This window comes from Daphnia carinata, chromosome 3, assembly GCF_022539665.2.
Source record: "Daphnia carinata strain CSIRO-1 chromosome 3, CSIRO_AGI_Dcar_HiC_V3, whole genome shotgun sequence".
Taxonomy (NCBI): Eukaryota; Metazoa; Arthropoda; class Branchiopoda; order Diplostraca; family Daphniidae; genus Daphnia; species Daphnia carinata.
Window position 1 is genome coordinate 7,434,705 of NC_081333.1, and position 11,020 is coordinate 7,445,724.

The following is an 11,020-nucleotide window of genomic DNA, read 5'->3' on the forward strand; positions in this document are numbered from 1 at the left end:
TTTTTTTTAAATGAAAATTGATTTGCAACGTCCTATTAAGTGCATTACAAAGCTTATCTAGGAGAGTAATCGTAAGGATTTTGGACCGTTCGGGAGTAGAAAGGCGCATTGGGGAAGGGATTCTGGTGCGGATGATGATACGGAGGCTGGTAGACGGAAGCGGCGGATGCCGTGCGACCGTAAGGCGAGCTGGTCCGCATTTTTCCGGCGGCCGCCGCGTAGTTGTAGGCGTTGTAGATAGGCCCGTACTGGCAAACGTCGGCTGTGTAAGGCTGTGACATTTGAGCGGGCAAAGTCGGCGAAATCGGCGACAATTGAGAACTGGACACGATCGGCGTGACGGGAGCGATGGAACCCGTTGACGATGACATAATGGCTGAAGTCGCTGCTACGCTGCTACCCAAACTGTTGAATGTGCTGCTGTGTTGTGGAGATGATCCCGTGTTGGTCGTGAAGCCCCGTTGGACGTTAAACGAACATTGCTGGCCGCCCGACGTCGTTGTCATGATGGCCGGACTGATGGCAGTTGAAACGAGACCGATATTGTTGTTGTTGTTGGCTGATGATGACGACATCGACGGACTCACTGACTCTTCATCTGACAATTGCATAGTTTTATTTAACGTGGTAGCCATACACTACTCATTTCAAAAACTTCCAAGTCTATAAAGAATCAAATATGGTGGGTTGGTTGGACATAAATCGCGATGACTATAATGAGCTATTTTGCTCCGTGTCATTTTCTTTTTCCCCTTTCGTTTTGTTTTTTATTTGGTAGTTGGAAATGTTTTGTAAGGAGGACGGTCGTTTAAGATAAAAGATGGCTCTATAACTTATAAGAGATGGGATGCAGTTTTGACATTTCCCGGAGTTCTAACGTCGTGTAGGGGGGGAATGCGTGGAACGCGAGTTGCTATTACGCTGGGCCGGAAAACAACACAGTGGGTACCACATATGTTTCCCTCTGTCTTTTTTAGGCACTCCCCTCCCCACACACACACGGGAGTGAACATATCGATTGACGACCTCCGACGGTGTTTTGACCTCTGAACTTTTACCAGGAAGGATCGTCATATGCGCCGAAGCGTGCGGGAATGCGCAAAAACCAAAAAATATTTTTCTTGCTATTTCTTTATACGATAGTAGCGATATTGAATTCTAAAGCTATAAATAAAAAGTTAATTTCAGTTTTTTTTTCTTGTTCATTTTTAGGGCAATCAGTCACGGAGAAAAGTAGGGCAGACGTCAGTGAAAAGTGATCGAGATGGAAGAAGTGGAGCGTTAGGGAGTGCTGATTGAAGGAGCCCATGTGATGGATTCCGATCATCGCTCATCCCGACGGCTTCTTCGTGTCAAGGCTTGCTGCCGTTTCGATAAGAAGATGGCCGCTTGACCCCGATGTTGCCCTCTTTCCCCGCCATTTGAGACGAGCGTTTCGCTACTTCCCACCCAGGAGTATAAAAATTCAAGACGAAGTCCAGTTGGAAATTGCAGCCACCCAAAGGTCAAGTAGCAACCAATTGCAACCGTAGAATTATTAGTTTTACGATGTCGTGATTTGACACGAGCGCAACATCATTTCCCGTCCGATTTGTTTGTATTTTTCTTTGAAAATCTTTCTTAAACTACATTAGTGGCATCAAATGAAATCCATATTGATGGATTGTAAAATCAACATGGTGCGAACAAGACGAGAACCGGTCGCTATTTCGTTAAAATAACAGAAAAAAACTGAAGTTGTAGATGTAAAAAAAAAAAGATTTTCTCTGCCTTTCAGCCTAAAAACAACTCGGGTACTGGAACGAAACGGAGCGTCAGACACATGGGTAATGAGCCATGTGACGGGGTCGTCTCTTTTCACACCTCTAGAAAAGATCCGGCGTATTTACGTAATGGCCTCTCTTTTAAATTATTTTTTTGTTTTGGGGGGGTTCTTTTTTTTTTTTTCGTAGCCGAAAATGACACGTTCCAGGAAGGACGAGCTGACCCAAACTCGCTTTCTTTTAGGGGAATGATGACCATTCATTAAGAAGATGTCGTAGTCAGTTCAGCACCCACTACTGTTTTCTTCCCGTCATTTAGCTTAATGATTCTAAGAATTCAAACTGATGACCATTCTTTGTTTTCATTAGACATTATCCGTTCCATTTGGATGAATTCGAATCTCATCTTTTCGTATTTGCCAACTGATTTTAAATTGTACTATTATGTACTGCTGTCGAAATTCTATGAATGGAAAAAGGGGAGCACGTAAGCGTCGCGTTACACATACGTCACTTTCGTTTTCTTCCTCCCACATGCCCATCCCGCCTACTGCGCTACCGCTCGTTTATTTCGTCAAAACCATCCATCATCGTCAGACTAATTCATCTATTGTAACAGCGGGCCATATCGTTGCAGGACGACTGGAACTCTCCCCCCTCCCTCCCATGAGCCCGAAAAGAAATAGGACTGAAAACATACCTTTGGATTCCTTGTGATGGAACGTCGGGGATGAATAGACACCCGACGGTGAAGAGCCCGGGAAACGTGATGATGAAGACGACGAGGACGATCCGGCCACCAAAGATGATGAGGTCGTTGTAGATGTTGTAACCGTCGTGGCGCTTCGGCTGCTGTTACTACCCGACGGGCGGCTACTATTGGCACTAGACACATTCGACGGCATATGATTTAGCACATCGACCACGCAATCATCGGGATCGCAATCACGAAATCCTTTGGCGAATGGATTACTGGCTATCTTCAATTGGGTAATCTAATTACAAAAATGACGTTTTAATTTTTTTTTTTTTAATCGATGGGATAAGTTGGTGAGGTGTTTACCCGATGATTCTGATAGGCAGTGACGGCAGTGAACTTTGTCTCTGGGAAGATGAACGTGCGAAAGTTCTCGGTCTGCGACGCGTCTTCTGTCCGCTGGTTGATGTAGACGACGTGGAAACGCGGCTGGTAGCGATGCATGGAATTCAATATGATCTGTATCGTTGGAAGATGGGTGAAGGCATGTAAGAAAAACAAATACAACAACAAGAGAAAAGAGAGAGTCGTGTGATGCACTGGCATCTTAGCGTGTTGCACGCCATTTGGAACAAGAGCCACAAGAGAGTTGCTGATGGCCATCTAATGACTTTGGCAGCTGTACGTAGTTAGGCTTTTCCAAGCATTTTCTAGATCCCAATTCCTTTTTTTTTTTTCTTTTTCCTGCTTGTGTACACTGTTGACCTTTTTGGTCTGACCCTCTCTCTCTCATCATCGACTAGAGACAGGCTGTAGCCATCAGTAGCCAAAACAAGGCAACATCTCATCTTCCCAGAGCTTGATGATGATGATGATCGTCCCAAAGAAGCAAACGAGAACTTACGTGTCCGTTGTCATCCAGCTGGTTGTTGGTTAACTTGAGTTTGTCGAACGAAACGACTTGCTTGGTCCACTGCGAACCTTTGGCCGGTGAGTCTGGATGAACGTGAATCCTCGGCGGAGAGTTGGGATCCGATTTGCCCGCAACTACCCAGCTTGAACTGCAATCCCATCAAAAAACAATTCCCATTTTTTTAAAAACTGTTTTGAAAAAAAAAAGAAAACACCGTTTTCCACTACCTGTGAAAAGCGTAGCGATATCGCTTGTCATCCACTGGCACAAAGTCCATCATGAGCATGTAATCCGAATTGGCGTCCAGTCCGAAAAGGCGCACCTGGAGCGTCGGAAACATCCGCCTAGATGTTGCAACGATCATCACGTAAAGTTTCATTTAATCTCTGTAATATTTCCTTTTTTCCCTCTTTAATTATTTGATCTTTTACTGACCTGCCAGCTTTGGTGACAATCATTTCGGTGCCCAATTCGTTGAATTCGTCCCACAGAGCCTTCATCTCCAGGCTGGCGTTAACTCCGGTCAGTTTGGCGTGAAGCGGTTTCTTTGTTTCCTGCTCCAAGTCTGGAAAAAAAAAATACGGTTTGCCCAGAAACAATAAGATTTCATTTCTTTTCATGCTCTTTGCTCTCTGTAGACTTACTCGGACTAGGGCTAGACTGGCCCCTCTGCCTGCTGGATCGTTCCTCCTTCGTCAAGGTGGACAAATCGTTGGTATGATTCCCGCTACCCATCGGCGATAATCCCGAAGATTGGCCGTTATGATGTGGAGTTGAAGGTGTAGGAGAAACCGAAGATTTATCGCAACTCTCCTGTTGCATCATCGCCGGTGGACCGATGCCTTGTTGGTGCGATTCTGATCGGTAAAATTGATGTTGCTCCTGGCCGCCGGCGGTGAGTAGACAAGCTGAATAGACAAATCAAAGTGTTACATTGTCTTCTTATCAAATATTTGTAATGTAAGAAGAAGGTTTGTTTGTTTATACCTTCCATGGCTCGCATTGGAGTACTAAAACTAGCGCTGTGATGATGGAGTGAAGCCGGACTGTTCCAATCGTTCCAGCAATCAGTTTGCTGTACTTGCTCGTGGCTACGTGTACTTGTCGTCGAAGCCATCATGTGTGCCACTGTGATTTAAAAAAAAAAGCCCAAACACTGCGTGAAAATCAACGGCCGCCGCACCAAAAGTAAACTAGCGACACTGTCCGACTCGGATGGCGATTGTTAAAAACGGATCGTTGTCACTTGAAGTATTTAACAAAGTGTCTAAATCTCCTTTTTTTTGTGTGCGTAAACTGTCACGATATGTGGCGATGGACGTAGTCAAGGATCAAACGAGAGATTTGGACTGCGCACTGAGATGGACTAGGCTGGTATATCGTTGGTCGAAGAAGATGAAGACCAAGACGAAGACGAGAGGAGACTCATCAACGTTGTCTATTCAACTGAGAAGTGGATATCCCCCTCCTTTCACGGAAAGTAAAGTCAAAGAAGGAGGAGCAGGACGAGAATAAAAAAGAGGATTTTCCCTTTGGGTCGTCTGTCTGGGCAACGGGCCGCTTCATCACCGCCCACGCAGCAGCTGATCTCTGTACACTCGTAACACGGGGAGCAAAAGCTATCGCTCCGCCTACTCTACTTTTCCCTCCTCCTCTTCTTTATTGACTCATTCCTTTCTGGCTCTGATTGCTTCATCCAATTGAATTCTGTTTAACTCTGATGATGCGGTTTGTTGACGTGGAATGCCCGCTTTCGTCGCGTCCATCGTTTTTGGTTTCACCCAATCTTCTTCCTTTTTCTTTTTTGTTTCCTCAGCTACACGAAAAAAGCCAAACAGTCTTTTCGTTAATTCAATCATTAGCGCTTGATTATCACTCTAGTCAACGTCGGCTGCTGATAGAGTTGTATGCGTTTACCGCGCGTGTTCTTCTCCTTTAGATGTTCTTCACGCGAGCGATGATGTCATCTTCGATCATCGCACGGGAGCAGCACGAGTTGGCATCGTAAAATCCATTTGTTTCGACAAATGTGTCAACTAATACGGTGGCTCTTTGCCGACATTTCAAATTGCATGAAGTTCCCCGATGACCTCCCCCCGCCGGCAGCCTTCCTGACCCGCACCTGGCATCCATGAACCTACAGGCCGAACGCAGTTAAGAAACCATTTAAGGTCGAAATGCTTATTACGTGATTGATGATAGAAATTCTACATTTTTCGTTTTCAGACAAAAATACTTCACGCTGCGCTTTACTGTTAAAATGGGAAACTACCGGAAATGCAATAGGACGATGTACGTGCATTTGTACTGACCCGCCTGCAAACGCTTGTGGAAAAGGTAAAACTAGTTTGATTTACTTACACTTTCAGTGGCTTTTCTTGTCCGAGTTCTTTTTTTTTTAAATTTAACTAATTGAACATCCATGAGTAATGGATCTTCCTTGGACTCCTGGTTTTGAGGTGGCATTCTAATTCATTTCGGTTAAATGCAAGGAATTTTATTTTTAGCTTTCTTTGATTGGAAGGAGGTATGAAACATTTTTTCCAATGCCATGATTGAACGCTCGCCGATTCCTTGTGCTTTTTTTTATTCGTGGAATAGTAAAATGCAAAGTTAAAGTCTTCGTAGCGTGACACACCGTGCCCTTAACGTTTTCGGTTTCACCGCTGGACGCCGACATTCGGGTGTGATAGCTAGGACCAGTATTTCTTTTCTAATGAAATTTGGTTCATTTGATCTAACGTTGTATATGTTTCCCTGCTATCAAATCACTCGACATCTTATTAGATTCCTAAATCGGAAAAATCTCATTTAAGTTGGGAAACTTCTTTTTGGCAAACCGCTCGTTTACTCTTCTCGAAAGCCGTGTAGATGGCTCTTCTAAGAAATGAAATTAAAACGTCACTTTCCTTTCTCACATCGTCAGCTTTGACGAGATTTTACTGTTGTAACTCGGGATGTTGTTGTTATGATTCTCATCTCTCTGTTTCAACCGGTCAAATGAAAGGAACTTCAAAGTTATGCCAATAAAAATAGCTTGCATCCCAACTGCTAAGGAAGACATCCTTCCAGTTTTCAAAGTCATGGTTTCCGCAGTCATGAATTTCAATTTCGCTGCGATCTTTCTCACTTCATACTCACGACGAGCATTCGACCGACTAAACGCAAACAGAAACACGGGGAAAGGTTAAAAAAAAAAAAATCACAAACCATTCGAAAAAAACCAATTGACTTCAACTGTGGATTTTTATTAGAACTCGAGGGACCAATTTGCTACGATTTACGATTAGGAAAATAGTGAACTGGCCAGCTGCTGTCCTTTTTTTTTTTTTTATCTTTTATTTTCGTTGTTGTTTCCTTCATTTCTTTTTTTCCCCTTCCGTTTGAAATATAGTCTCTGAGCTGCTGGATGCGCTGCAAAAACTTCGAGGAACGTATGTGTGTTCGTGTATGTGTAACGTGTGCAGATGAGGCGCGCTGTATATATAGAAGAAAGAAGAAGAAGTAAAAAAAAAAAAAAGGAGGGTTTGTTATGCTGTTGCTCCAGCCATCCAGCCTTCAAGCATCTCCGGGTGGCTTCGGCTACCTATAATTCCGTCAACACCCGCGCGTGCGCCGCTGAAATTCAGTACCAAGTGACGAATGATGAGGACGGAATGCCGATCCGAGGGGCGCGGCTTCACTCATACCGACGCCCGGGCGGAGCCTATCGGACGAAACAAAGTCGGACCGTTCACTCGTCCGTGGTCATTCCAATCCTCACCGCTAGCCAATTCCGCCATCATTCGATTAACGGATTACTAATCCATCAAATGCCACGTTTTACTCCTCCCACGGCGCTCTTTTTTTATTTCGTTTGCTCGCAATCCTTATCGTGTAAACCACGATATTGGCAACGGCAATTGCCAACTTTTAGATTCATTTCGAATTCATTCCGTTTGTTTGTCTAGTCTTCAATCTTTTTTTTTCTTTCTTAGTTTTAACTAATGCAAAGTTTCATTTATCTTTTTTTTTCGCTTTTTTTCGAAATCAAGTCTCAGGTAAACAAGCGGCGGGATATGTCTATCTTTAGATACCCAGATCCTGGCCAGAAGCTGTCGGGAATCGGGTAGAGACAGGGCCAGGAGCCGTAGCGGTTTTCTCTGTGTATACAAGGGACCGTTTTAAAAATAGGGTCGAGGTAAATAAAAACAAAAACACAGGCAACATTGAAGAAAAATATATTTATCTGTATACTGCGTGTGTATATAAAAGAAGGAGAGCGGGAGTTATCTCCCTCCGCTGCCGCCGCCATGTCGGAAGAGGGGACGTGAAGTTTTATACGATTCGATGATGTACAAATGACTTTCAGACTTGGCATACTTCACAATCCCCAGCTCCTCTAATGAGGAGCCCTAGCTGTCCCGGCGGCTGCAGATTTGTGGCCGAAACTCTTGTAGGAGCTGCTACGGTCATACAGTGTGTGTGTGTGTGAACGCTCTTCAGCATCTCCTGCGCATCCGGAGGGGGGGCTAAAATATCTACTACCATCACTATGCCACTATTATAGGTACTATGCTATTGTAGCTGCTTTTCTTTTTGGGTGCTTTTTTTTATTGAGTTCTATTTATTCCCTTCTTTTTTGTTTAGGAAAATAAAATGATGCAACAACTGGACTGATTTAGTGAGACAACTTGGATCATTGTCTCACAAATGAAACGTCATCCAACTTTGGCACGTCAAGAGGTAGCAGTTTAGATCCCCACTTCCTCGACGGTGCGCAATATGTTCATCCGCACCTACGTCATTTTTAATAGATCGACCCTGCGTGTTCAAGTTACTTTCGTTGGATGACGAAAGCGAAATCCCTTCGCTCGTAGTGTTACAGGTAAAGCGGTCGTTGCTCTGTTACATCCGGCTTACTTGACTGATGGTGGATTCCTTGACCAGATGATAGTTTTACATCACGACTTACTAAACGAGTCTCCCCTTTATTGCACTCGTCATATCCGTAGTATACACACTAGTGTCTGTCAGTTCTTCTTTAGTGCGTCATCAACACCATACGAAATCCAGAAGCGTTGACCTCTATATCGAAAGAGATCGAACTCGCTGACCTCTCATATGTGGCTAATCTAATAAGACCATGTTTAAACCACTAAAACGACTTGAAAAAAAAAGTGCTCGATGTGTGCAAACCGAGGTTGAGTCGTGTCGCTGTCCTTAAAAAAATATACATATATAAAGCTATTACTGCAACAACGACTTCCGATACTATGTCGGACGTGTTAGCGAGCAGTGAGGAAAAAAAACTTGACCAAGAGGGGTGTAAGCCGAGCTGTCAGAACATTTGTGAATGTGGCGGACAAACAATCCATCTTGACTCCAACACCCACCCACCCCGTTTTCTTCTCTACTTCGAGTGTGTCTATGTGTATGTTACAAGTCCAGTGATGGTCAATCGGCCACTCCTTGTGACGGAGAACTCGGATCGCATGTCAACTTCGCACCAACGACTGGCAACTGGAAGAGGTCGTACGTTGTTCTTTTGACCCACCCGTCTCATAACAGTTTTATTGTCGCACATTGATGTCCAGTTTTTTTTTTTTGTTTCTCTTGCTATTTTAGGGGACTCTCGTGTACAGTGTGTACAAGACAAATCCGCTGCTTCGCGCCCGCGCTAACACACATGCTTTTCTCCAAAATAAAGACACCCAACACTTGGTGTTCGCCAGTTTTTCCAACAGTCACAATTCCGCTGGAAATAGGGTGACTCCCCGATTCTAAAGGTTGCTCTACTGGTTTGAAACAGAAGGAATTCTCAGACAAATGGGGGATTCCTGATGGTGTAAGAGTAGCCGTCGGAGGGGGGAGACCGCACGCTGGGTTAGTGATGGTTTCCGTGAAATTCTCCCTTACACAAACGTTTGTCCACGGCACGGTGATCCCCCGGCAGCAGCCGGTTTTGGCAGTTAAGAGGATGTTTCTCCAACTCGAAACTGGCGAAAGATTAGTTCTTCCTTTACGTCCTCATGTTCTTTCGCAGAAGATCACATACAACCGATCGCCAACGGGCGAGAACTCTTTTACACCAAGTTGAGATTTCTCTCTCAAAGCCTCTTCCCATTCATAAGATGAGCCGTGGGAGTAAAAAACGAAACTATTTAACTGTTAGGGATATTTTGGTATTGTGTACTTATATCGGGTATCACAGGATACAGCGTAATATGAGTATCAACAATTAGATATGAGGCGAAATCGATTTGCATTCATTTTTCATGTCAACTCGACTTCTAAAAAAGTAACAAAAACAACAGTTGGGCCCTGGATCAGGGCTATAAATATTTTTCACGACAGTGAGTTGAAATTCGTCTTTGTTCAGGTGTTTGCTGTGTAATCTCAGGTTAGGGACACTGCACCAATAGCGTCCAAGGAAAGGAGTTGGAGTCGATGCTGTTCCTTTGGCAGGTCCCCTTGAAACATGGTTGACGGTCAGCACGACACACTGATGTACTACAGCTAGCCGTTTCAAATCGCTGGCCACTTTGTTAAGTAAGCTGATGGCTTTGATAAAGAAACACAAAGTATAATTAACTCTTAAGCGCGTTATTCAAATGATGTTTTACGACGTTTGCAACGTTTGAGTTCATGAAAGAGACGTTTTTGTCGCGTACCATCATTGAACGAGTCACCGCGAATTGGTAAGAATAAGGTGGCTAAACTATCAATGACGACAAGCTTGTACTCCCTCATTCCTGGAGCCCATAACATTTCCATCAGGTGATAAACATCATTCACATAACAGAAGTGGATCCTTTCTAAACTTTTCATATGGTCCCCATCCTGAAATCCATTAACGAAAGTGTTTTACGATATGATACAGAATTGGGTAAAATTAAAGATTGCTCTACTGACTTCTTGTAAACTATGCATGATTTCCAGTGTTCTTTCAGCATTTGCATCAGAGGTTGTGAGATAGCAAACCATATGTTGCTGTTTAAGTGCAGTGTTTGCTGTCAATTGTAATGCCAGCTGTGTCTTTCCAGATCCAGGTTCCCCAAATACCTCAACTAGTCTTCCACTTGGAATGCCTCCATCCAACATTTTGTCAACTCTATCTTAGTTTATTTTAATTTGAATCCATTAAGATCTATTTCATCATACAAACCAATTTTTATTACGTTATTACTTACCAATTCCACTCGTGATGATGGTCATTCTTTTTAAGAGCATTTCATACAATTTATCCCCTCTTAATGGTTTGCTGTTGTTAGCTGCTAGAATCTGATCTTTTATTTTTATGATTTCACTAACATTTTGCCCGATCAAATTAGCAATTTTGTCATTATTGTACTGCACAAAGTCAAGTGAAGTCAAAACTTTATGGGCTTTAAGTAATTCTAGTTTATCTAAAGTAAGTAGGGGACTAATGCTTTCGGAAAGGAGATTCATTTTTACAAAATCGCAGAAAATAAAAACAAAGCAATACCATATTAAACATTGAATAACGTTCTGTTTTGGTTTCCAGAGTTTGAAATGACAAAGATTCAAAGGTTGCCAAAGTTGTAACATTAATCGCTGATAAATATGTTTTATGAAGGAAAACTCTTCATAGTCAAAATCAGCTATTTTAATTATTTCATGAGATTCTTCATTAGAGAATGAATA

The 11,020-nt window shown here is 43.2% G+C and overlaps 3 protein-coding genes across 3 annotated transcripts in view; 1 reads left to right on the plus strand and 2 right to left on the minus strand.

Moving 5' to 3' along the window:
• LOC130685497 (ubiquitin-protein ligase E3B-like) overlaps positions 1 to 11,020 on the plus strand; it is a 66,291-nt gene that overhangs the window by 42,484 nt on the left and 12,787 nt on the right. The gene's annotated exons all lie outside the window — the stretch shown is intronic.
• LOC130685469 (T-box transcription factor TBX1-like) lies at positions 54 to 4,835 on the minus strand. The gene is made up of 8 exons (XM_057508769.2): positions 4,361 to 4,835; positions 4,018 to 4,281; positions 3,809 to 3,938; positions 3,601 to 3,717; positions 3,365 to 3,521; positions 2,827 to 2,979; positions 2,464 to 2,758; positions 54 to 598 (listed from the first exon to the last, which is right to left on the minus strand). Exons 1-8 carry the CDS (start codon positions 4,491 to 4,493, stop codon positions 54 to 56), a joined length of 1,794 nt encoding a protein of 597 aa, XP_057364752.1. The 5' UTR covers positions 4,494 to 4,835.
• On the minus strand, positions 9,524 to 10,889 carry LOC130685488 (DNA repair protein RAD51 homolog 4-like). Its single transcript, XM_057508788.2, has 4 exons — positions 10,546 to 10,889; positions 10,268 to 10,470; positions 10,027 to 10,195; positions 9,524 to 9,916 (listed from the first exon to the last, which is right to left on the minus strand). Exons 1-4 carry the CDS (start codon positions 10,802 to 10,804, stop codon positions 9,594 to 9,596), a joined length of 954 nt encoding a protein of 317 aa, XP_057364771.1. The 5' UTR covers positions 10,805 to 10,889; the 3' UTR covers positions 9,524 to 9,593.

Excerpts from the sequence above, each read along its gene's own strand:
- LOC130685469 (XM_057508769.2), bottom strand. The coding sequence starts at position 4,493 with ATGATGGCTTCGACGACAAGTACACGTAGCCACGAGCAAGTACAGCAA. Across the intron at positions 3,718-3,808 it reads ATTGTCACCAAAGCTGGCAG|GCGGATGTTTCCGACGCTCC; the intron begins GTCAGTAAAAGA and ends TGCAACATCTAG. Across the intron at positions 3,522-3,600 it reads TATCGCTACGCTTTTCACAG|TTCAAGCTGGGTAGTTGCGG; the intron begins GTAGTGGAAAAC and ends ATGGGATTGCAG.
- LOC130685488 (XM_057508788.2), bottom strand. The coding sequence starts at position 10,804 with ATGAATCTCCTTTCCGAAAGCATTAGTCCCCTACTTACTTTAGATAAA. Across the intron at positions 10,471-10,545 it reads CATCATCACGAGTGGAATTG|ATAGAGTTGACAAAATGTTG; the intron begins GTAAGTAATAAC and ends AAATAAACTAAG. Across the intron at positions 9,917-10,026 it reads CGGTGACTCGTTCAATGATG|CCATCAGCTTACTTAACAAA; the intron begins GTACGCGACAAA and ends TCTTTATCAAAG.